This window comes from Schistocerca piceifrons, chromosome 6, assembly GCF_021461385.2.
Source record: "Schistocerca piceifrons isolate TAMUIC-IGC-003096 chromosome 6, iqSchPice1.1, whole genome shotgun sequence".
Classification (NCBI taxonomy): Eukaryota; Metazoa; Arthropoda; class Insecta; order Orthoptera; family Acrididae; genus Schistocerca; species Schistocerca piceifrons.
The window spans coordinates 321,564,371-321,591,867 of NC_060143.1; the positions used below are offsets into that span (position 1 = coordinate 321,564,371).

The window sequence follows — 27,497 nt, forward strand, 5'->3', positions numbered from 1 at the left end:
ATACAAATAATAAGTCATGTATATAAATAATTTGACTGACATTGATGTAGACATTCCTGAGTTAAGCTTATATGTCACGCCCCTTTTCGCCTTTGTCCCTATGAATGGTACGGGGTTCTTACTCCCTTCGAAATCTTCGCGGTCTTATGCGCAAGGACTCACCAACATTTCATCATAATCGGATGAATGGCATCAGAACACACAGAAGACGAACAAACAAACACTCATTTTTATATATAAGATTATTTGCGCATATGCTGTGTTCCTCAGTGAACCGGTTCCAACTAGACCGCGTCTTACGAGAATGTTCTCCTGCGTTCGCTTGCTGATATGTAAACCATACTTTACATATCATCCACAACTATTCCTTCTAAAGTGACTAGCAAAGTGCTTCCTGTCCTCAGTTTTGACTGTATATGTTGAATTTTGTCATCAGTAAATAATAGCTTGTGATGTTTCCATTTGGTTAATTTGTCTTCATTATTTCTTTCCAGTTACTGGCGTGAACTTGCACATCATATCCCCTGTGGTGTGCATTGTGTGCATCTTCTACACATGTGTGGTGAGCTATATTGTCCTTTCAGTCGATACTGAATTGAATGCATTTTAGAAAAGCATCTTCATAAGACATCTTTCATTTTTGACTTAACACAATTTATTTTGTAACTAATACAACGTAAGATATTGTGTACAACGTAGATACGATTTTCATTCGTAAGGCCGCATAAGCGATCTTACCATAACTGTACATGAGGATTAAATCTATGTAGGGATGAGACTTGGGCTCAACACAGAAGTGAAAGAATTCTCTTCTCTAGGAAATGAGGTCATATAAGATGGCTGAAACAAGGAGAGTACCAGAAGTAGAATTACACGGGCCAAGAAAGCATTCTTGAATGAAAAGGTCTTTGGTATTAGATGTGGAAAAATTTAAGAAGTTCTAAAGAGCTCACGTTTGAGTCAGAATTGTGTGGAAGTGAAACTTGGACTATCGGAAATCCGAATGAAGCAAAAAATCTAGAAGCGTTTGAAATGAAGTGCTATCGCCAGTGGTTTGTTGGCTCCGAGCTAGCGACTTATAGCTTTCTTGATGTGTTCCAACAAGTGCCTGTCAGACCAATTTGGTGGCCTAGATATTAAGGTGAGTTCACTACCATGTTGCACAATCACCGAAGCACGATTCTGGCCTTGTGGTATGGACTATTGCCCTTGTGGAAGGTGACATTGTCATCAGGGAAGACATCAACCATGAGGGAATGATGATTCGCAATAATGTTCACATACTTCACAGCTGTTAAAGTGCCCTCGATTACAGCGACAGGTCTTATGGACCAACTGCAAGCCGATTTTGACTTAAAAAATAAATGTTATGCTCACTGTGCCTTATTGCTGTTCCTACACAGATTTATCTATTTATCTTCCTGATGTATTCCTTTTCACAAGTCTTTTAATCCATGATCCTCTTTTGCAATCCTTGGTTGTTGTACTTAATAAAATTCTTTTCAATTTTCCCAAGGTTATTGCCTCCTCTACCTTCAACTCGGTGTCGATGTCGGCAGTTGAACAGAAACCCGCCAAGGACGTTCAGTTTTAAGTCAATCATAGCTTACTTCTACATTTAATTAGATTTTTCTACTAATAAGTCATTTTCAGCCAGCTTCCAAGGCTCTTGTTGAATCCCTTACTACATCAGACGTTATATTATTCGGAGGGTATCCTTTCGGATCGAGATGTTGACATGTCACACATATCCATCGAGCCTTCTCCCCTTAAAAAAAGGAAAATCCTTAACACTCACACAACTAGAGGGCAAGCATTCTCACAAAAAGCCTCCCTTTCACATCAAAATTTCTCTCGACATCGACGAATTGAGGCTCCAAGCGTTCCCTTGAGGCTGGTCACATAAATATACACGACGCAGAATCGCACACACACACACACGCACACACACACACACACACACACACACACACACACACACACATACACACACACTCAACATATATATATTTGACAACTTCACTATCGCCCTACAAAACAAAGCAAGAAGCCTGGACACTTATATTGCATACCGAAAGAAACACGTTAGTTGCTGTCACCGTCTCAAACAAACCACATCCTTATCCAACCTGTTTAATTCAACTGCCTATACGTAACACACTTTGAGTGTACTCAGGTAATTATCACTTCAAGAACTTCACATTTTCCAGAGCAACAAATTCATTCAAAAGTACAAGCAAAGCAAAAATTGACCAATCTACAACCATTAAATATAGTCTGAAGATCACAGTCCTCCAACACATATTGGGCGCTCACCTATACAAATTAGTAATCAAAACAATGCGTTCTTCAGTCAGCAGACACAAGCTTCACAGAACCAGAATATCATACAGGATAACACATCTAAACTCAAAAGAGGACACATCAAAGACACTACGACAATGACGTTACGGACATTTTCAAGGTATACAAAGGAACCAGATGGCACATCTTATTTGGTGAACTAAATTGAATACATGCTGACAAAATTCTCATACTTATGCAAAAAATATAATTCTGCTGAGGACCCTCGTATTATGCTGACTGACTGCATTCGATTACACTGATCTCAATGGATATACAACAAACTTCAGTCAAAATCAGATTTATCTTGCCACACAGTCACCTTCTGCCTGCTCTACGAAATCGGATACCAGAGGATGAAGAAACCCCACAATTATCGCTAACCTAACAAAAACGATAAACTGTAGAAAATAATTACAGAAAAGTAACACACACATCGACTATCAGATACAATACCAGAACACAACCAAACAACAGGAAAGCACTCATTATTATACGAAACATGGTGTTTCAAAGTATTTGCATCAAATGTGCCAGGTGCCCATTTGTATTCGTCCGCCCTGGGACGGTGAGATTTCATTGAACTCCTACGATCTACTAAGTGTGCTGCATTCTATCTACCTCAGAAAACTGATAATAGTTTTCAACAAGAATACCTTAAGAAAGGGTGTCTATAAGATATTTTACAAAAGGAATCAGGAAGTTTAATTGAATCTATCTACCCCATTTCATGTTGAACGATCAACTGAATTATAAGCATACATGCACGTCGTAGTGTGCCTGCCCCCTGCCGTCTCTAGCGCCATAACCAAAACCAAATAATGTCGCCGCGAAGCGTCAGTAAACATTTTATCTCTAACAAATGTTGTTCCCCAAGACGTGATGTTGCAGCCCTAGATGTTTGATGCAAAATCTTTGGAACACGATATATACACAAGCTTTCCAAACTTTTCGAGTGCTAAACATTAGTTCTGTTTCGGTCTCATGTATCTGCAATTGGATACGGCTCCCACTTCACGCAAATATGTTCATGTCTTTGCACATTAAGAACCACCATCATTTCTCCACACCAGAATTTTCTCTTACGACTATCATCAGCCTCGACTCCTGTCCTCATAAACAATTCCCTGCCGGATACTACATACCATATAAATGCAGACATTTGAAGGGCTTATTTCAATAGTGGTAGAAGTCCATTACTTTCACTTTTCTGTCTATATTGCTTCTGAAAGTAATGAGCCAAACAAACAGAAAGAAAGGTTCATCTCTAGCGAGAAGCCATATGCTTGAATATTTCTGGTATCTCAACTGCAGATTTTTCAGCGCTCATTTAACTTTAGGACTCTGTATCTCAGTATGAACAAAAATGGACTTGTACCACTATTGAAATAAGCCCTTCATTTGCTCATCTGGTAGCCCTGCCAGGTAAAACTGCACGAGTCAGCAATCGGCACGATCTTGCTGCGAGGAAACAAGGTTTTCCCACTGGTCATCATTATTATGTAAGAGATACATTTCATTAATTTATTCGGTATCTACTCGGTGTCATCATTCATTACCACAATTTCCCTCTTACCTAGAACATCCACCTCACCTGCATGGTCCAAAAGATTCGTCACAGTCGCAGCTTTTATTTCATCTGATTATCATCGGTAGCAACAGTTGTGTCACAGTTGGCTACTAGAATTACATCATTTTGGTCAACAGCTACCTCTTGAGTCCCTATTCGACATAAAAGGAGGAAGGGTAGAGCACTTGCCCGCGAACGGAAAGGTCCCGAACTCGAGTCTCGGTCCGGCATCAAGTTTTCTTCTGCCGGGGGCTTCATTTCAGGTCATACTACGCTGAAGAGTGAAAATCTCATTCTACAGGCAACCGACTTTACTCCTATACAGCTGCGAGAGCAACGGTCCGCTGAGACATTGTAACTCCTTCAGTGTGGAGTACCTCACCGCCAGTTTGATTCTGTACTATCTCCTCGTCTGCTGTTTCCTTCCGATGTAGGGGTCGCTAACATGATCACCGTTATTACGTGATAGCTACGGCCAGAAACCTCAGAATTTGAGTGGTCAGCTGGCTTTGTTCCTCTCCTCGAAAGACTTTCCACATTCCTTTAGGGGATAGGCGAGGTATTACTACATTTTACCTGGTACTGTGCTATTTCAGTATCAGTCTAACTATCGGATAGAACTTACCTCAGATGTTTCCTTACACCTCTCACGAAACTACCGTCTTAGTAGCTTCCACTCTTATTTCGTTATCTTCTCGTTTTGCTGATAGTGCTTCAGTTCCTTCAGCACCATCAAATTTGATAGGACTGCCAAACATTCACATTGATTAGAATTAAGCACTGGTGCGATGAAGTAGTCAACACGCAGCGTCCACGTAGGCAGTAGCCATCACAGGGGACCTCGTGTTAGGCTCTATGTTGGCGAAAGTCTGACTCTAAGATCTCACGCACTTACACGAGTAGGAAGAGGAAACACGTTTACTGTTTTGGAGCCGTAAATGATCTTCGTGATTCACGTGATGGGAAGAAAACCGCCGTCTGCCATCTGCATAACATGACAGGATCCTACACCTTGCAACTATCATGCTCCACTGTTGCTCCGTACTGCCAGTATTTCTCTGTCTCTCGCTCTTATAAATACTACAGTGACTTCCTTGATATTACCTTGTAAATTTAACCGCTGTTCAAACTGACTGCTTGATTCAAGCCTATATGTAGGACTGTGAAAGGTAATCCCAAGATCACAGAGTATGGAATCACCTTCTGTGGTTTCCACTAGTTAGAGGGAGTGGGGAAAGTAAGTAGTACTAAATTATCTTCGTTCAGGCCCTGATGAGCACATTGAACCAGACCTGTCATCCTTTTCCAGTGGCATCATCGGATGTGGTATGGAGGGGAATGGGGTCAGCATACCGCTCTCCTTGTCGCGTTTCTTGAGCTTGGAACCACTACTAATCGGTCGAGTACCTTCCCAGTTGCCGGCCGCTGTGACCGATCGGTTTTAGGGGCTTCAGTCTGGAACCGCGCTGCTGCTACGGTCGCAGATTCGAATCCAGCCTTGGGCATGGATGTGTGTGATGTCCTTAGGTTTAAGTAGTTCTAAGTCTAGGGGACTGATGACCTCAGATGTTAAGTCCTATAATGCTTAGAGCCATTGGAACCTTCCCAGTTGGCCCCATGATGCTGACTGCACGCCGTTCCAATCCTCTCACGAAGTAAAAATCCCTGGAAGCACTGGGTATTGAAGCCTTGTCCCCCAGATGGCAGTTAGCTGCGCTGACCACTCAACTACAGACAAGCGGAGCGAGGTGATGTGCAATACGAGATGCTGTTTGTAGGTACCCAATATATAGTAACCAGAATTGGACACTGCCAGGAGGCGCCGGCCGACTGTCTGAGAAGGTCGACGCCACGAAACGCAACAACAGCAACTGGCGAACAACAAAGACAACACGACAAAATGGCAAGTCTGGAGAGTGGAACAAATAGGGAGCCTTAGCAATATCGGGAACCATGCAACGCTGAGTACAATGGACAATACGAGAGCGCAGTCGGATCACGACTGAGGACCGGGCCCCTGCTCTGCTAGCTCTACAGGCGGCCGCAGGCGCCGATATGCTGCCGCGTGGGTATTGGAGAGGGTGGGGGGGGGGGGGGGCGTGTCCAACGATGATGCAGCGACATCCGTGCTCACAAATATTATAGTGCGATTAAAACTACTTTGTACTTGACAGCTAGCCGAGCGCGTGACCGTGAGCCAGTGCAGGCCAATCGCACGCTGACGTTCAGCACCCCTCCCCTGCATAGTTGCCACTGCTTATGCGTCATGGTACAGTACCTGCTAACACCTGGTCTTGTGCGCGTCGTGTTGTGTGAACTGCATTATCTCAGTGTCTGCTTCTCCTTTGTTTCCACTACGAGTGTGTGATAAATTACTGTAGTGACCTCTGTGTACAAAATGTCCGAAAATAAAAAGCGTGGTCGTCCTAGAGTTCGTAGGCCGAAATCATCTTTGAAGAAAGTTGGGCAAGGAATAGCATTGAGAGGACAATCGTGCGAATACGTCTGCAACGTAAGACAATATTTTGAAGTGGAAAGGGAGAAGGGAGGGCCTCTTCTTTCCGTTGATAAGGTAGTCGAGAGGCCTGCGGCAGCATTAAGAATAAGCAGAACAACCGCTATAAACATAGGCAAAGAGCAAAATGAAAAACTGAATACACATTCTGGGCCATCAAATCTTAACTCCGAACCGCCAAGTGTGGAAACTCTGGGGAAAAAAAACGACGCGTCGAGAAACGTGTGACGAATGTTAATTCTTTCGGACAGGATGCGATTAGCAGACATTTGTATGCATATTATCACCGTAGAGAGCATCCAACGTTACAAAAACTGCATGTAACGCTTAAAGAAGCTGGTCTTTTCGTTGGTAGTAAGTCATCTCTTCGGCTGGTTTTATTAAACCTGGGATTTAATTACGAAAAATTAAGTGGTCGTACAGTTCTCTTGGAACGGTAAGATATTGCTGCTTGCCGATGTCGATTTTTGCGGCAGGTAAAGAACGTTGAATTCGATGATTTAGTGTGGCTAGATGAAACATGGATGAATTCTGGTCATATACTGAAGATACATGTTTTCAGGTCAAAGAAAACCTCAAATTTTCACGAGGAAATGAACCACGCCATCTTTGTATGATGGTTTGAAAATTCAGTGTTACCGAATTTGGAGAAACCGTCGTACATCATTATTGACAATGCGCCATACCACACTGTTGTAAAGGGTAAAGCCCCAACGCTAAGACGAAATTATACAGTGGTTACGGCGAAATAATATACAATTCGATGACGGAATGAAGAAAGTGGAACTATTGGAACTTGTGTCACAACATAAGCCACGACACCCGACATACGTTGTAGAAGTTACCAACAAACATGGACATTCTGTAATTAGATTACGTCCCTATCATTGTCACTTTAATGCTACAGAGCTAATATGGGCCCAAATCAAGGGGTACATAGCACGTGAAAACAAGACATTCAGGCTTTCAGAAGTGGAAAGTTTTACATGAAGCTGTTTCTAAAGTAACTGTGGAAAACTGGAGTAATGTTGTAGTACATACAAAAGCTGTCATTCAGGAGGCATGGAAGAACGAATCCTTATTGGAAGATAGTGTTTTCAAATTAATTATTGCCGTCGGGGAGTCATCTGAAAGTTCTAGCGACACAGATATAAGCGGCGTTTTCCAGCTGTTGGACACAGAATACGTCGAGTGATGGTAAGTTGCAAAAAAAAAAAAAAAAAAAAAAAAAAAATTGAACCTTTTGATGGTGTTGGTCTCGTTGTATTGGTATTTTGAGTTTTGTGATATGTTGCGAAATTCATGCACAAGACTAACGGCGGTATATGTGCTGCTTTCTCCCACCCCGTGTAAGTTATATCAGCACTTCAACGGTACGCACAATTCTATTCTCGTCTTGGCGAAACTGTAGCACCCACCCACTTCCAACAAGCTCTAAAAATAAATTCAAACCTTTCCGAAACTTTTTCTCGCTTTGACGCCCCACGGAAAACGTAAAGGGAAAAAGTTTGTTGCTTACTACATTTCTGATGTTGATTTGGAAAAAGTTCCACGTCAGGCGTGAAATTTTAGTTTATTACTTCACTATTACTGGCTGTATTGCTCAGAAAGTTTGCAAACATTATCGAAATATGCCACTGAAGACAAGTCCGCCCCAGTAGCTGAGTGGTCAGCGTGACGGATTGCCGTCCTCTGGGCCCGGGTTCGATTCCCGGCTGGGTCGGAGATTTTCTCCGCTCAGGGACTGGGTGTTGTGTTGTGTTCATCATCATTTCATCCCCATCCGGCGTGCAGGTCGCCCAATGTGGCGCCGAATGTAATAAGACCTGCGATATGGCGGCCGGACCTGCCCCGCGAGGGGCCTCCCGGCCAATGACGCCAAACGCTCATTTCCATTTCCACTGAAGACAAGATCAAAATTTTGTTGTTGTACGACCCATTGTCTAGGAGATAGGGAATGATTAATACTGAGTAGCGTGAAAAATGGTTCAAATGGCTCTGAGCACTATGGGACTTAACAGCTATGGTCATCAGTCCCCTAGAACTTAGAACTACTTAAACCTAACCAACCTAAGGACAGCACACAACACCCAGTCATCACGAGGCAGAGAAAATCCCTGACCAGTTAAATATTTCTCTATTTCAGTAGCACAAAATTTTCACTGAGTTAAAAAAGTGTCAGTCCTCATATCACTACCATGTACAGTTCCCAAATTATAAAAAACACGACTTCCATTTTTTACAAGGGCAGCTGGCAACGTTGCACGGCCGCTCAGCAAACTGTCAAGTACAAAGTAGTTTTAATCGCACTATAGGAGCGCCGCCTAGCAGCTGTCGTCTACGTCCATGCGTTCTGACGGGCTTTCGAGCTCGTCGATTCAGGATACCAGACAATAGATGCTGGTACTTAGCTCGCATGCGCAGATCGCTTACTACAGTGGCCGTAATCAAAAATGTTACCAACTTGAAAAAACAAGCCTCACATTTCTCGAGCACTACGTAGCTGAATGATCAGCTCGGCTGACTGCCATGCAGCAGACCCGGGTTAGATTTCCTTTGTGAGAGGACTGGTGCAGGATGTACTCAGCCTTGTGGGGCCAACTGAGGAGCTGCTCGACCGATTAGTGGCAGTTTCAACGACTCTTCAAACCGCCCTGGGTGAAGCTATTGGCAGAGGATGACACGGCGGTCGATCGTGCCCGATTGGCCCTTCTAGGGCCAGAACGAGAAACGTAACTTAGTTTTACCTTAGTTTCGTGTCTATCCGTAAGTCCCTATTTGTTTTTCTTTCTCTTGTCCAATCATAGGGTAAAAATGATGTTTAGGAGGAATTAATTTAATGTGGTGCTCCTCTTAATGTCGTAGGGCGGCATCAGGGCAGTGGTGTGGACGGACGTGGTGCAGACAGTGATGATGTTCGGGGCAGTGCTGCTGGTCGTCATCAAGGGCACCATCGACGTCGGAGGGCTGTCCGTCGTCTGGAGCCGCAATTTTGAGTCGGGCCGCCTTGATCCTCCAGGGTGAGTGACACGTCCTCAAATGCTTGGCCTCACTGGCACTACACAATCACTAACACTCCAGTTAAATCTCAACATTTTCATGTTGTTCTACAACTGTCTAACAATGATTTTATGTTGGAACTCTTCCTTTTGGACCGTGTTCGCATAGAGAAACAACTATATGGGATATATATATGAAGATGGTATATATTCTTTCGCACATGTCCGAAAGATCAGATAACATTGGTGACCATGCAGCGCGTTAGAATGAAATTACAATGAAATGAATACCCCTAGCTGCATACAGACGTTGATAGAAGTCAACGGGGACAGTTGAAAATGTGTGCCCCGACCTAGACTCGAAACCGGGATCTCCTGCTTACATGGCATACGCTCTATCCATCTGAGCCATCGAGGACACAGAGAACAGTGCGACTGCAGGGACTTATCTTTGGAACCCCTCCCGTAGACCCACATTCGCAACTTAAAGTCCCGCACTATATTCATAGTGCCCCTGCCCATTATACTCATTACTCGCGGCTTTACTGCCGATTCCCGTAAGAGTTCGGGCACTGTTTGTGCATCCGCACAGAAGAAGATGGTTAAATGGCCGGTGAGCCTTAACTATATATATATATATATATATATGAAGATCTTCTGTGGGGATGCACAGCCGGCCGCGGTGGCCGAGCGGTTCTAAGCGCTTTAGTCCGGAACCGCGCGACTGCTACGGTCGCAGGTTCGAATCCTGCCTCGCGCATGGATGTGTGTGATGACCTGAGGTTAGTCAGGTTTAAGCAGTTCTAAGTTCTAGGGGACTCATGACCTCAGATGTTAAGTCCCATAGTGCTCAGAGCCATTTGAACCATTTTGCAGATGCACAAACAGTTCCTGAACCCTTACGGGAATCGGCAGTAAAGCCGCGAGTAATGAATATAACGGGCAGTCGCACGGTAGTTCAGCGTGTTCGGTCAGAGAGCCGGTTGGTTTCTGTAATAAAAAAAAAAACTGAGTGGAAGGATCAACCACCGAACTTGAACACGATGTCTTGCGACGTCCGCAACGACCAAACACAACGAAAAAAAAAAAAATGGATACGGCGTCTGCCATGTAAGCAGGAGATCCCGGGTTCGAGTCCGGGTCGGGGCACACATTTTCACCTGTCCCCGTTGATATATATCAACGCCTGTATGCATCTAGGGGTATTCATTCCATTGCAATAACAATATGGGAATTGTGAGTCCGGCTTGACGCAAAATACTTTACGTTATTTGTTTACTTGTTTATTCCCCAAACTAGTTTCGGCGATAAATATCGTCATCATCAGTGTTTTTAAGAATGCTACAACATAAACGAATAAAGTAGTATGAAAGTAGCCACAGAGAACTATATTCAAAAAACAAACAGTAAAAATATGTAATAATGTGTTACAATGTTTATATAACTACACTATTTTCTGCACGGCAGAGGGTTCTTCGAACCACTTCTAGAATATTTCTCTAGCGTTCCGTTCTCTAACAGCGCTTTGGATATACGAACACTTAAATCTCTCTATGTGGTATCTGTTCTTTCGGACTTACCTGAAAGAACAGATACTGTTTGATCCTGAAGCCAGTATGGATCAAGACACAAAGTAATTAATGACATTTAGCTGCTAGTGGACATTGATTTACAGAGCATCTTCCTAGTGAGAAGGAGACCCTTGATTTACAGAGCATCTGCCTAGTGAGAAGGAGACCCAAGTTTGTATCCCGGTATGGCATAAATTTTCAGCTAGGACGTGTAACCACCTCCTCCACTTGCCAGAAATGCTGATCATACTCTAAGAATTTTATGGTGTATTGTAGTGTGTGTATCATTATGTTGAAAATATAACAGTCACGGTTTGCAAAGTTATTTTTATTTAAAAAAAAAAACGTTCCCGTAGCGGTTAATCATCATCAGATCATCTAATAGGAAAACGAACTCTAATTAAATAACTATCATACATTATAAGACATTGTTCCAAGTGAGCCAATAGCTTAATTAAAACCGCAAACAACACTCACGTAAGACTATCAAACGAAGTTCACTGCACCGGCTACCAAAGCTCAATGTCAGCCACATACACATAAAATCGTCTGGACGAAAATTCGGCCATCATAGTAAGAAAAAGGAACAGTCAGAAACTAGATGAAAAAATTTCGAAAATTAACCCACAGCTTTAACGGAAACGTGGTCTGACAAACCAATAAAGGAAACTGTAAGTAGGCTGTTTAGGTTCTTTTGTTGGTAACTTCACGTAGCACTCTGTATGAAAATCACTGGCTGTGCTGTGTGCAGTCTGTGGCTGGTTGGCATTGTTGGAATACTCGCTATTGTAGTGTTGGGCAGTTGGATGTGAACAGGGTGTAGCGTTGCGGAGTTGGAGGTGAGCCGCCAGCAGTGGTGGATGTGGGGAGAGAGATGGCAGAATTTTGAGAGCGGACGATCTGGGCGTGTGTCCATCAGAAAGAGTAAATTTGTAATACTGGATATCACGGACTGATATACAGGGTGTTACAAAAAGGTACGGCCAAACTTTCAGGCAACATTCCTCACACACAAAAAAAGAAAAGATGTTATGTGGACATGTGTCCGGAAACGCTTAATTTCCATGTTAGAGCTGATTTTAGTTTCGTCAGTATGTACTGTACTTCCTCGATTCACCGCCAGTTGGCCCAATTGAAGGAAGGTAATGTTGACTTCGGTGCTTGTGTTGACATGCGACTCATTGCTCTACAGTACTAGCATCAAGCACATCAGCACGTAGCATCAACAGGTTAGTGTTCATCACGAACTTGGTTTTGCGGTCAGTGCAATGTTTACAAATGCGGAGTTGGGAGATGCCCATTTGATGTATGGATTAGCACGGGGCAATACCCGTGGCGCGGTACGTTTGTATCGAGACAGGTTTCCAGAACGAAGGTGTCCCGACAGGAAGACGTTCGAAGCAATTGGCAGCACGGAACATTCCAGCCTATGACTCGCGACTGGGGAAGACCTAGAACGACGAGGGCACCTGCAATGAACGAGGCAATTCTTCGTGCAGTTGACGATAACCCTAATGTCAGCGTCAGAGAAGTTGCTGCTGTACAAGGTAACGTTGACCACGTCACTGTATGGAGAGTGCTACGGGAGAACCAGTTGTTTCCGTACCATGTACAGCGTGTGCAGGCAACTGATTGGCCTCCACGGGTACACTTCTGCGAATGGTTCATCCAACAATGTGTCAATCCTCATTTCAGTGCAAACGTTCTCTTTACGGATGAGGCTTCATTCCAACGTGATCAAATTGTAAATTTTCACAATCAACATGTGTGGGCTGACGAGAATCCGCACGCAATTGTGCAATCACGTCATCAACACAGATTTTCTGTGAACGTTCGTGCAGGCATTGTTGGTGATGTTTTGATTGGGCCCCATGTTCTTCCACCTACGCTCAATGGAGCACGTTATCATGATTTCATACGGGATACTCTACCTGTGCTGCTAGAACATGTGCCTTTACAAGTACGACAAAACATGTGGTTCATGCACGATGGAGCTCCTGCACATTTCAGTCGAAGTGTTCGTACGCTTCTCAACAACAGATTCGGTGACCGTTGGATTGGTAGAGGCGGACCAATTCCATGGCTCCACGCTCTCCTGACCTCAACCCTCTTGACTTTCATTTATGGGGCCATTTGAAAGCTCTTGCCTACGCAACACCGGTACCAAATGTAGAGACTCTTCGTGCTCGTATTGTGGACGGCTGTGATACAATACGCCATTCTCCAGAGCTGCATCAGCGCATCAGGGATTCCATGCGACGGAGGGTGGATGCATGTATCCTCGCTAACGGAGGACATTTTGAACATTTTCTGTAACAATGTGTTTGAAGTCACGCTGGTACGTTCTGTTGCTGTGTGTTTCCATTCCATGATTAATGTGATTTGAAGAGAAGTAATAAAATGAGCTCTAACATGGAAAGTAAGCGTTTCTGGACACATGTCCACATAACATATTTTCTTTCTTTGTGTGTGAGGAATGTTTCCTGAAAGTTTGGCCGTACCTTTTTGTAACACCCTGTATATATGATGATTTTTGAACACTATTAAGGTAAATACATTGTTTGTTCTCTATCAAAATCTTTCATTTGCTATCTGTACCTATCAGTAGTTAGTGTCTTCAGTAGTTTGAATCTTTTATTTAGCTGGCAGTAGTGGCGCTCGCTGTATTGCAGTAGTTCGAGTAACGAAGATTTTTGTGAGGTAAGTGATTTGTGAAATGTATAGGTTATTGTTAGTCAGGGCCATTGTTTTGTAGGGATTTTTGAAAGTCAGATTGTGTTGCGCTAAAAATATTATCTGTCAGTTTAGTGTTGATCAGAATAGGTAAACATGGAAATGTCTGAGTACGTTCAGGTCTGCTCAGTTGTTTGAAAATCAAATAACGTAAGAGGTTTACCAGCACAGTAATTCATAAATTTCTAAGGGGAGGTTTCAAAACCAACGAATAATTACAAATGCCTCTGAACTGTTATAGCAACAAGCAGACCACAAGGTAGAGTCATGCGTACATCACATTGGCCTGGAAGCGAAACAGCTGGGTGATCTAACCGGCAGCGGTACTTAAAATTACCAAATGGCGAATGGCCACATATATCCGCGCTATTACAACGAAAGCAAGACAGTTGCGGGTGAGGCTAATATGAAGCTGATTAACCTATACTTGATAAGAAGGATCGAAGTAGAGTAAAATTAAGATGTAATGAAAATTAAAGTTACTGAACACGTAGTATTGGCCATCCAGATTACGTGCAATATTATGATGCATACTGTACATACTAGGTAAACAGTATTGTGGTAAACGACTATAATACAAAATTATATGAATGCGTGGTGTCTGTTCCTTCGAAAGCACAGGCACCACGCAGATCCCTCAGGTGTGAAACAGTATATGTAAATGGAAGGGGGATCACTGGCTGTCAGCTGCAGCGGGACATTAAGCGGTAGCAGCGGCCTCCAGCGAAAATGTGTGGTGGACCGGGATTCGAAGCCTGGATCTCCTGCTTACTATGCACGTGTGGCACCCACGGCACCATCCACGACGCAGCGTTACCGCAACTGCACGGACTATCTCGGTATGCCTCGCGGCCGGTCAACATTCCTTCATTTATTTATAACAATGTCTCCTGACACTGTCATTGGTGACGATTCTGCAACTATAAAAGATTTATGAACTTTACTCTCAATTGAACGACCGAGCGAGGTGGCGCAGTGGTTAGCACACTGGACTCGCATTCGGGAGTACGACTGTTCAATCCCGCGTCCGGACATCCTTTTGTAGGTTTTCCGTAACCTAAATCGCTCCAGGCAAATGCCGGGATGGTTTCTCTGAAAGGGCACGGCCGACTTCCTTCCCCGTCCTTCCCTAATCCACTGAGACTGATGACCTCGATGTTTGGTCTCTTCCTCCAAACAACCCAACCCAACCCTCAACTGAACGATCTTTCTGACGTTAGCTGCATTAAGAATGAAGTTTTTATATGTTAGTGGAATATGAGACTTTGTGCGGAACTGGAACCCGAACTCGGGTTTCCCGCATTTTGAGCGATCGCCGTAACCAATTCGGCTATCCGAATTCGCTTCCAGGGCCGAACCAAATTTCTATATGTAGTCTATTTACGGCCCCATCATTTGCAACTATTCTTGAATTCCCACCCTAAGGTTTTAACTATGTCTGAAGAAACAGATATTGGTGACGATCTTGAAGCTGTAGCAAATTTATGAAATTTATTCGAAATTGCAGGATATTTCTGACATTAACTGCAATTATATAAAAAGATGTCCTCCACTCGTGGTCTCTTGGTAGCTTTCTCGCTTACAAAGCACGCGATCCCGGGTTCGATTCCCGGCGGGATCAGGGAATTTCACCTGCCCCGAGATGACTGGGTGTTGTTGTGTCGTCTTCATCATCATCATTCATCCACATTACGGTCGGAGGAAGGCAACGGCAAACCATCTCCATTAGGACCTTGCCTAGTACGGCGGTGCGGGTCTCCCGCATCGTTCCCCTACGCTCTGTCAAGAAGCATGGGACTTCATTTCCATTTCCATATATAAGGATATCTCTACTCGTGACATATGAAAATTTGTGCCGGACCGGGACTCGAACACAGATTTCTCAATTATTTTGAGTGGTCACATCAACCAGTTTGGCTATTCGAGCACGCTTCCATGGCCGGCCCAAATTTCCATATTTAATACTGCCTACGACACAATCTGCAAGTTGCAGAAGAACGAAGGAAAGCAAAAATCAAGGGAGATAGATCAGCTATGTTTGAATTAAATAAACATTTTCGGAATTAGCTAGAAGAGATAAAAATATATTCTTTAATGAACAGTGCAAGGAAGCTGAAGATAGTAACGGAATGGGGAGGACCATAATAAGAAAATTAGATAAATTAAAGGAAAATTCCAGGCAAAAATTGGAATGATAAAAGATAGAAACGGGAAAGATCTGAGTGAAACAGAGGATGTTAAACAAAGTTGGGTAGAATATGTAGAAGACCTAAACAAAAGAACTGCATAATGACAGGGCTCCTACTGCTGATGTTAATGTTAATTTAGAACCAGAGCCAGATATTTTGGAGAGTGAAATCCAGTGGGCCCTTGAAAATATGGCTGATAGCAAAACTAATGGACATGATGAAATACCAGCAGAATTGTTTAAAGTCAGTGGAAAGGATACAGTGAAAGTGCTCCACTCAATATGTCAAAAAATATGGATCACGCAGCAGTGGCCAGAAGACTGGAAAAGATCAGTATTCATCCCCATTCCAAAGAAGAGAAGTTCTAAAGAATGCACAGATTACCGAACAATCGCACTTATCTCACATGCTAGCAAAGTCATGTTGAAAATCTTACAAAATAGACATCGCCAATATCTAGATCTAGAGCTACCAGATGAACAAGCTGGATTTAGGAAAGGAAGAGGAACTAGAGATCAAATTGCTAACATTCGGTGGATTATGGAAAAAGCAAGAGAATTCCAGAGAGATGTGTACCTCTGCTTTATTGACTACGCCAAAGCCTTTGACTGCGTCGATCACAACAAATTATGGAACGTACTGAAAAACATGGGTGTACCTCATTCATCTGATACGGAGTTTATACCTTGACCAAGAAGCCACGGTGAGAACTATGTATGGAACAACGAAATGGATAAAGATTCAGAAAGGGGTCCGGCAAGGCTGCATACTGTTACCGTACTTATTCAGTCTGTATGCAGAACATGTTATGAGGAATGCGAGGCTAGATGAAGAGGAAACAGGAATTAAAATAGGTGGAATAAATGTAAACAACCTCAGGTACGCGGATGATACGATCCTGTTGGCAGAAAGTGAAGAAGAATTGAGAACACTCTTGCTGAAGGCGAAAGACGAAAGTGAAAAGGCCGGTCTTAGGCTGAATGTGAAGAAAACGAAAATTATGGCAACTACACCTACCAATTCGTGGGATATAGCAGGAGAAACCATGGAGGTAGTGGCCACATTCAGTTATCTCGGTTCTGCTGATGGCGACTGCAGCCATGAAATCCGGAGACGCCTGTTGCTCGGTAGACAGGCGATGTCAAACCTTGACAAGATTATAAGGTCCAGAGATATAACAGTAGCAACAAAGATCCGTATTGTGAGGGCTATGGTCTTTCCAGTTGTGGTGTATGGATGTGAGACCCGGACCATTAGAAAGGCTGAACGGCGAAGAATTGATTCCTTCGAATTGTGGTGTTGGAGGAAACTTTTTAGAGTTCCATGGACTGCAAAGAGAAGCCACAGATCAATATTGGAGCAAATAAAACCAGATTTTTCCCTGGAAGGTCTAATGTTAAAACAAAAGCTGACCTACTTTGGACACACAATGCGAAGGCATGCCTCGCTGGAAAAACATTAATGCTGCGGAAGATTGAAGGAACTAGAAGAAGAGGACGTCAGAGGATGAGATGGATCGATGGCATCACAGAAGCAATGTGTTCCAACTTGGAAGGTCTACGGGAGAAAGTGCAAGACAGGAAAAAGTGGCGTGATTTGGTTCATGGGGTCACGAAGAGTCGGAACCGACTAAACGAATTGAGAGAGGGGGACGACACAATTACTCGCACCTTTACTTGGATTACCGCCATAGATATTTGTTAATATAGGCCTACTGGTATTACTTTTCTGGTCTGTGATGCAAGGGCTTCTTTTTGAGAGGTGTTTGGCTCTGCTCCGTCACCTAGATATTTAACTTTCTCCATCCGTATGATTTCCCGTCCCACCTGTAGTAGTGATGTTTGTACAGGCTGACGATTATAGAGTTATATGAAATAAAATCGTTATAACTTCTGAACGGTTTGCGCTAGGAAGTTCAAACTCCACGATTGGCCGCGGGGCATGTTGGATATTAGTACACGCATGCATGGTTTGGTTTAGCGACGAAGCCCACTTTCATTTGGATGGGTTCGTCAATTAGCAGAACAGGCGCATTTGGGGGACTGAGGATCCGCATATTGCGATCGAGAAATCTCTTCACCGTCAACGAGTGACTGTGGTTTGCAATGTCCAGTCACAGAATAATCGGTGCGATATTCCTTGATGGAACCGCGACTACCAAAAGGTACGTGAAGGTTTTGGAAGGTGATTTCTTCCCCATTATCCAAAGTGACACTGATTTCGATAATATGTGGTTCATACAAGACGGAGCTCAACCCCATCGAAGCAGGAAAGTGTAAATGGGTCTAAGCACTATGGGACTTAACATCTGAGGTCATCAGTCCCCTAGACTTAGAACCACTTAAACGTAACTAACCTAAGGACATAACACACATCCATGCCACAGGCAGGATTCGAACCTGCGACCGTAGCAGTAGCGCGGTTCCAGACTGAAGCGCCTAGAACCGCTCGGTCACAACGACCGGCCAGGAAAGTGATTGATGTCCTGGAGGAGCACTTTGGGGGACGCATTCTGGCTGTGGGGTACCCAGAGGCGACTGGAATGGGCCTCGATTGGCCGCCATATTCTGTGGATATGAACACATACGACTCCTTTTTGTGGGGCTATATTAAAGACAAGGTGTACAGCAATAACCCCAAAAAAACTGCTCAGCAGAAAATAGCCATTCAGGAGGTCATCGACAGCATCGATATTCCGAGACTTGAGTGGGCCATTCAGAATTTCACTCTTCATGTGCGCCACATCATCGCCAGTGATGGCAGGCATATCGAACATGTCATAACCTAAATCCGAATATCTGTAGTGACCTTTTTTTTTTGGGGGGGGGGGGGGTCATCAGTGTGCCGACTGGTTTGATGCGGCCCGCCCAAATTCCTCTTCAGCGCCAACCCCTTCATCTTGTAGCAGCACTTGGAACCTATATCCTGCTCAGTCACCTACGTATTCGACGTACTCCATCAGCTTCCTCTCCCGTCCTGCCTGTAGTAATGATGGTTGTTCAACGTTTTTTGTGTCGAATTAAGTGTCTGAAAGCCGTAGTTTGTAACTAATTTACGTTTTTTTTTTTCATATAGTTCAATAACTGACAGCCTGTAATAAATTCAGTTTTCTCGAGGAAGACGTGAAGTTCCACCTTTGCCGATCCTTTTATATTTGTATTTGTTTTCTTCTTATTGCAAGCTCAGCGACAGAGAGCAGTCAGTTTACCTTACTTACAGACTGGACCTGGACCCCACGGTGCGCCAGGCGCTACCCAGCCTGCTGCTTGGAGGCGCCATACACTGGCTCTTCATAGCGGGCGTCCACCAGATCATGATGCAGCGCTACCTCGCACTGCCCACGCTCACCAAGGCCAACATGTGAGTATGTGTGACTGTCTCACAGAATATTTGACTAATCGATCCCAGTCATTCCATTATCTGCGGGCCGAACCGCACAATAACACTGGGTTCGGTATGGGGCGGTGGTGGGGTGGGTGGACTGCTGTGGCCTGTTGTGGGGTTGTGAACCACTGAGGGCTACGGTGGGACGAAGCCTCTCCGTCACTTCTAGATCCCCGGTTTCAATATACACAACACACAATACAATATGTGCACTTCTGGCCATTAAAATTGCAACATCAAGGAAATATGCAGATAATAAAGAGGTATTCATTGGACAAATATATTATACTAGAACTGACATGTGATTACATTTTCACGCAATTTGGGTGCATAGATCCTGAGAAATCAGTACCCAGAGCAACCACCTCTGGCCTTAATAACGGCCTTGATAGCCTGGGCATTGAGTCAAACAGAGCATGGATAGTGTGTACAGGTATAGCTGCCTATGCAGCTTCAGCACGATACCACAGCTCATCATGGGTAGTAACTGGCTTATTGTGACGAGAGAAAGCTGAGGGCAAAGAAATGATTAATGCAAAAGAAGAAATTTACACACGCTCTGCTACTTAAAAAGCTACGCTGGAGTTATTTAACAACGACTGAAACGATAACTGTGTCAAGATCACTAGAAGAGCTTCTTATTAGATGACCAGACCAGACATTTTCAGTTGGTGAGAGATCTGGAGAATGTGCTGGCCAGGGCAGCAGTCGAACATTTTCTGTATCCACAAAGGCCCGTACAGGACCTGCAACCTGCGGTCGTGCATTATCCTGCTAAAATGTAGGGTTTCGCAGGAATCGAATAAAGGGTAGAGCCACGGGTCGTAACACATCTGAAATGTAAAGTCCGCTGTTCAAAGTGCCGTCAGTGCGAACAAGAGGTGACCGGTACGTGTAACCAATGGCACCCCATATCATCACGCCGGGTGATACGCCAGTATAGCGATGACGAATACACGCTTCCAATGTGAGTTCACCGCGATGTCGCCAAACACGGATGCAACCATCATGATTCTGTAAACAGAACCTGGATTCATCCGAAAAAATGACATTTTGCCATTCGTGCACCCAGGTTCGTCGCAGGCACTCCTGTCTGTGATGCAGCGTCATGGGTAACCGCAGCCATGGTCTCCGAGCTGACAGTCCATGCTGCTGCAAACGTCGTCGAACTGGTCGTGCAGATGGTTGTTGTCTTGCAAACGTCCCTATCTGTTGACTAAGGGATCAGAACGTGGCTGCACGATCCTTTACAGCCATGCGGGTAAGATGCCTGTCATCTCGACTGCTAGTGATACGAGGCCGTTGGGATCCAGCACGGCTTTCCGTATTACCCTCCTGAACCCACCGATTCCATATTCTGCTGTCATTGGATCTCGACCAAAGCGAGTAGCAATGTCGCGATACGATAAATCGCAATCGCGATAGGCTACAATCCGACCTTTATCAAAGTCGGAAACGTGATGGTACGCATTTCTCCTCCTTTCACGAGGCATCAGAACAACGTTTCACCAGGCAACACCGGTCAATTGCTGTTTGTGCATGAGAAATCAGTTGGAAACTTTCCTCACGTCAGCAAGTTGTAAGTGCCGCCACCGGCGCCAACCTTGTGTGAATGCTCTGAAAATCTAATCATTAGCATATTGCAGTATATTCTTCCTGTCGGTTACATTTATCGTCTGTAGCACGTCATCTTCGTGGTGTAGCAATTTTAATGGCCAGTAGTGTATTTGTCACTTGACAGAGCATTTCCAGAAACGGGACGTTTGACTTCAAATGTTACAAAATAGCCTAAAGCGCAGGTGAATGAAGAGCCCATGAAATGTGTGCTTTTGGTAGATATCCTGTGAAGATGGTCCACGATTGAAACCGGCAGACAGTAAGGTAGAAATATAAGCAGCTGATGGCGAAAATGCATTTAACAATAATATAATACAGTCTGGGTATTTTGCACACTGTGAGTTAAGCTGCCTCAAGACATACACACACACTTTATAACTTTAATATTTGAATTATTGTGGTAAATCTTTCACGTAAGATCATCCTATGATATAATACAACAAAACAAATTTCATTTTTTACAATTTTTGGGATGGGGCCCACCTTGGTAATGCGCGTTATGGAAAATGCCTTGGTACTGTTAGCTCTTTATGAGTAAGTTGTGACAGCCTTTTTAATTTTTAAAGTCGGTCAAAAATTATATGAAATTCTCAAAATTAACATTTCGTTGATCCTGGAAGCCGTTAGACAGACAACCTGTAACGGGACCTGGTTACCTTTTTATCCATTTAGTGATACAGATATGGAGAGGGTCAGTGAGAGTATTGGAGAAGAAAAAGGGTATGATTTGTAAGCCTCCTCTCTTCACGTCTTGTGAAACACCATGTGTGTGCTCTAGCAACTGTTTGTAATTTCTGTGCAGAGCTGTGTGCATCTTCACTGTGGGGGCGATATCCCTCGTCCTGATGAGCATCTACAGCGGCCTACTCATCTTCGCCAAATATTTCGACTGTGATCCACTCACCACCAAGGTATTTGCCAGATTCTGTGTCTTGCTTTGTCACCTATACCAGTAGTTGCTTCGGGCTCATGAGAGGGTCATATTTAGAGACAGAAAGTGTAAATAGTAAAAAACACGTTTTGTAAACTGACACTGTCCTGTAACTGAGTAGCTCCTGTAAAGCAACAGCAACCCTCCCAGTATTACTTCTACGAGAAAACTTTACTGACAAAAATAGCTCATGTTTCACGTTTTAGCAGAATTTATCAAGCTATGTGGTAAGTGAATTAAACCTGACACTGAAACCTGTTAGTCAATGGAAAGCAGGATTCGGTTACGATTGTGGACGGGGCCGTAATCAGTTTGTATTAGTTGCCTTTTACAGTACACACATTTATTTTTAAAACAGTAATTCCAGACTCAACAATAAATAAGAAATTATCACACATTATTAATGAAGGAATAATCAACTGTGTAAATAATAGTGTTTTCAGTGCGTTACAGTTTAGCAAATCACTAAAAAAGATACAGATATTATTTTTTAAAAAAAGCCAATTTGATCATGGCTGAAGGCTTTACACGCCAAGAATGGCAATAAATTAACTACTTAAACCTAACTAACCTAAGGACATCACACACATTCATGCCCGAGGTAGGATTCGAACCTGCGACCGTAGCCCTTGCGCGGTTCCAGACTGTAGCGCCTAGTACAGCTCGGCCACCCTGGCCGGCACTGCAATTACAACTTACAGGTATCGCAACATTAAAAAGTAAGTGGCCACAAAAACAGCAGAAGGTATCAGATGTCAGGAATGGCAGTAAATAAGTTTTTAAGGCTTACTGCTAAAATAGAAGTATCGAATTATTTTTTTCAAAGCAAGTGACCACAATCACGGCTGAAGGCCTTTCACGCCAGTAACGGCAATTATACAAAAATTTTAGAAACCTGCTGTTAAACAGAAATACACGCAAAGGTTAATTAAAAGAAACAAGCAACTGACCACTAAATGGGTGAAATAAGATGATGATAACCTTGTAACACAACCCTTACACTGCTAGATTTAGTCCAGAAGGTGACTGTAACTGTTAACCAGACATACATAACCTTTAATGTAGTCATTACAAGGACCAGTCACAGATGGTGCTCCAGGAATCGACCTCTGAGAAGACCCGGCAACAAACACTTCCGCAGCGATGAGATAGGCAGCCAAGAGTTGCATTTCCTTCACACAATGGTAACTCAGACTAGTGGCAGTCTAACGAATCACTAATGACAATCTTGCTAAAGCTACCTGACGTCCAATAAATCAAATGCAAGAATGGAACAACACGCCAAAGCCGGAACCAGCGGACTGCACTACGCCCCCAGATTACTGCGCTTAGAGCGCTCGAACGAGAAAGGAGTCACTACCACCAGAGTAGAAGAATAACAAACGGCCTAGAATCAAGAAAGCAGCGGCAAGGCGAGGAAACATACATTGCCATTACATACACTAACCCCCAGGGCAGGAAACGGGGCCGCTGGCAGCCACCAGGCAGGGAAAAATACCGCTGGCTGTACTTAACAAATTGTAACAGACTGAACGCAGTAAATAGTAATAAAAAGGCGAGGAAAGCTAATCAGATCCGCTTTCCCCAAGCACTCCACTCGCTGCTCTTCGCCTCGGCGACACTCGAGCAGCAACACGAACCCAAGTCACTGGAGAATCGCGAGATGTCACAGTGGTGGAGCTTTCTCTACTTCAATTGAAATGCACTCATCTTAAAGCCTGCAGGACTTGGTTTACGATGCGGTCGTGCACCCTCGTGACCTCAGCCCTTCCATTCAGCAATCCATGAGCGTCGCCAGCGGTCCCGGCGTGTTATCGCACTGCGCAGACCTGTCTCCTCTTGAGTCCCCAACCGAACTGAAACAACACGGAAAAACAACGACGTCGCCCTAAAGATAGGGCAACAGTTACTACATATCGATAACCGCCGCTGCTGCCACCAGCGGACAGGCAACGCTTGCGAAACGAGTGGCGCCAGTCAAGAGGAGAAGAAGACAAACAACCGCAACCATGCCAACTAAAGGATACGGACTGGCCTCCAACAGAGGGCGGAAACATACAAACGGCACCAACCCGAGCTGCGGCACGGCTCATACATGTTTCAAGTGAAATATCTCTAATATACAAGGGGTTTCAGTAAGTAATGAAACGCATTTTTTTCTGAAAGCATGTTGGTTTCATTTGATATTCCAGTACACCTCATTGTTCCCCACTATTTTGGGTACAAAATCCTAATTTTAAACAACCCCTATTCAATGCGACGACCTTCGCCACCTTACTGGCAGGCCTGTATGTCTGCATGGCACAACTCCATTGGCCGACGTTGGAACCAACGTCTTGCTGCATCAGTAACGTCCCTATTGTCCACGTACTCCTTCCACAGAGTGCTTCCTTTATTGGGCCAAACAAATGGAAGTCAGAAGGAGCGAGATGCCTTCAGGCAAACACCTTTGAATATCCCAAATGCCGGCCGAGTGTGGATGAGGCAGCACTTCTAACAGAGACGTCCTGTTGTGCAGCGTGGTGATCGTGATTCGACGATCACCTTGATTGAGAGCGTCCGCACGTTCCAGCGTTACAGGAGTCACAACTGCGTGCGGGCGACAGGCGCGCTGGAGATCGGACAGGTTTGCACGACCTTGGTACGATGGGGTCTGAGTAGACATTCTGAAAGCGCCTAAGAATATCTGCAATGCTCTGTTTGGAGCACACCTCCGTTACAGACGCTATTTTGAAGCCTACGTATAGCGCCGCAACCTATCGGAAGCTCATGAAACTACAGGGGCTGAAGCGGAATGTCTCACAAAAAATTCCCCAATTTTCGACTGGAACTGGTCGAAAAAAAAAGTGTTGTATTGCTCAATGAACGCCCCTCGTATAACATTGGAATAACAAAAAAGGTAAAACTTTTATTGTTCCCAGAATTCACTGAATAATGCACTCACTTAGAATGAAACAATTATTGATAATCATAAAAAGACGTAATAAAGATCTCACAAAAGTTCTGGATTACTTTACTTTGATGGGATCTAAACAAAAGCCCACCAACACGCATCTGTCAGATTTAAAATTTTCTCGCAGTTTAAAGCCGCTTCCACAGCCGACGTTCCGCATGGCGTCGCACAAGAAAGCACGAAGCAGAGAAGTGCAAAATAGCGCTGAGCGGAGCAGAACTACGGAGAAGGAACAAGAGCGTCCGTAACTGTGCAGCAAACTTGCGGTGTGCACCGCCCTCTTGAATAACAGTGGAAAACGAGAAATGCTGTCCAAACAGAGCTTCACACGAATGAACGATTTCCTTTGACGTACCGACACTGTACATTGTTGCGCAGAGCAGCACGATTTGACGTCCAAGCGGGGTCGGTGTGTATACGGCCTTACCGGACCGGCCTGTACATGCACCAATTTATCGGCCGACCGACCAACCGATTAATTTCGTGGCAGGCTACCCACGTCCCGATCGATTGCACTGAGCTATTCCAGCGCCGTCCCGTTCCCAATGCTCGTTGTGATTTGTATATAGTTAAGTTCAGTAAGGTTATGTTCTACGAGAATCCACTTGGAATTACACAAACACTAAAACAGCGAGTTACCTTGGCTGTTTTAGAGCTAACAAGACAAAAACAAGACGAGAAAAGCTGTGGGCAAAGAAATGATTAATGCAAAAGAAGAAATTTACACACGCTCTGCTACTTAAAAAGCTACGCTGGAGTTATTTAACAATGACTGAAACGATAACTGTGTGAAGATCGCTAGAAGAGCTTCTTATTAGATGGCCAGTTTATTTTATATGTGACATGTCGATGTTTAGTGATCTTCATGGTACTGGGAAGGGCATTTCCGATGTGGACCTCTTGCAACCCCGACGGACAATATGTTGTACAAAATTTTAAAGCATAAGATCCAATGATGACAATATAGCTCTGTCGAAACCGGTCACCCAGCAAAATGCTTTCTTTAGCATTCTCAGCTTATGATGTTTTCTTCAGTTTTCATATTTTCAGATCACCCCAAGGCTGACAATGTCAGGAACACGTAACTGAAACATGCATTTCGGACCTGCTGAACATCATTAAACCATATTTGACGAAAAATAATACAGGATCATTCCGTATAAAATCATTGGTGGATCATAAGATGACAATTTCAGATTTTGGTCATATTTGGTTCATGAACACCTACATGTTTAAATAGTAGAACTACCAAATAGCACTGTCCTATCTTTAAGCCCTGTTGACAGATTCAGCTTTGAAAACTCAAGGGTGTTGTACCCAGTCATTAGTCAGGCACCAGTCTCCCCATTTGCGGAGACGTGCAGCTCAGTAATGCGTTGACCTACAAACATAACTTTTTTTGAACTTCTAGCATGTAGGCCATTAAGCTGGTATAATGTATAACAAGATGAATATACCATTCAGATTTTTAGTGAAAAATGCTGAAAGACACTTTTACCATGTTGTTCTTTAAATTGGTGATCTTTTAAAAAATCAGAACTTCCCACAGGGAAACAACAGAGATCTCATCTTGTGTATGTAGCTCTTCAGTCCTGGTATTAAGTATGAATAACAATGAAAAGGATTTAGCATTGTATTCTTACCTCCACATGAAGATGATTCCATAGCAAAAAAACTGCATTTGTTTAATTACAAATTTCAGAGTCCTGGGGTGGGGGGGATGGAGGGAGGACGAGATATGTAGACAGTTGAGCCTCAGGTTGAAATGTTCATACATCTGGTAGCAATGTGAGATGCAAAGATGAATATCCTAACTATCTTTATTCGTTAGAATAGAATGAAAACGCCACTTATGCATCCCATCCACATTCAACACTACAGGGCACTGGTAAATGAAAACCATGTATATTCTTTGAAAAACAGTTTCTAAAATATTTGTGGTTGGTCTGTAGGTCATAAATGTAAACATGTGAGAGCTGAAACGTTAGCAATCATTTTTCTCAATATATATGTTGTATTTCACTGTTAATTATCTTTTCAATGTAAATATTAAAAGAGACAGCTTGGGTGCACAGATGAGTTGATATATCCTTATTCTGTTACTGTAAATTAAAAGATACTTCAACAAAAGATAAGAAAATGTGCAAATTATAATGAGAGACATTAGTAGCTTTTAAAATTTATACCACTATGTACAGCTAAAAAATTTTTTTCAAAGAACGGTTTCATAAATAAATTCAAATATAAAGAAGGAAATTGTACTTTTAAACTCTTCCACCTTGCATGTAACTTTGTTTTCCTCGACATCTTGATGCAAAAACGAAATAAGTTCACTTAAGAGCAAGAGATATGATTTTTTCATAGCATTTATTACCAAGTTTGTAGAACCACACACTGCGTCTTTGTTATTAGAGGACATACGCATAATATTAGAGAAGAGGTCCGAAACAGCGTAATTCCTGAAAGAAACTGTTATTCAGCGGTAGCCATGTAGTTAATCTCAACACTTTAAATTCATGTGATACCTGGGAAATGTGTCCTATGAACCAGATTTCGCCGAATTTGAAAGCCACATTCTGCCTGACTTTGAGCTGTTCTCACAAAGCATTTTCATGAACTTCCACAGCAACAGTGCCCCCATTTGCATATCTTGGAACTCTTTCATTAGAAAGGTATTAGCAGCAATGACTAG

At 43.5% G+C, this 27,497-nt stretch overlaps 1 protein-coding gene across 1 annotated transcript in view; it reads left to right on the forward strand.

The window, feature by feature from the left end:
* The window catches only part of LOC124802741 (sodium-coupled monocarboxylate transporter 1-like), a 183,821-nt gene that overhangs the window by 78,079 nt on the left and 78,245 nt on the right, over window positions 1-27,497 (forward strand). Inside the window, exons 6-9 of the mRNA XM_047263724.1 lie at window positions 495-562; window positions 9,294-9,448; window positions 19,140-19,280; window positions 21,724-21,832. Coding sequence (XP_047119680.1) covers window positions 495-562; window positions 9,294-9,448; window positions 19,140-19,280; window positions 21,724-21,832 — 473 coding nt within the window. The remainder of the gene's footprint in view (window positions 1-494; window positions 563-9,293; window positions 9,449-19,139; window positions 19,281-21,723; window positions 21,833-27,497) is intronic.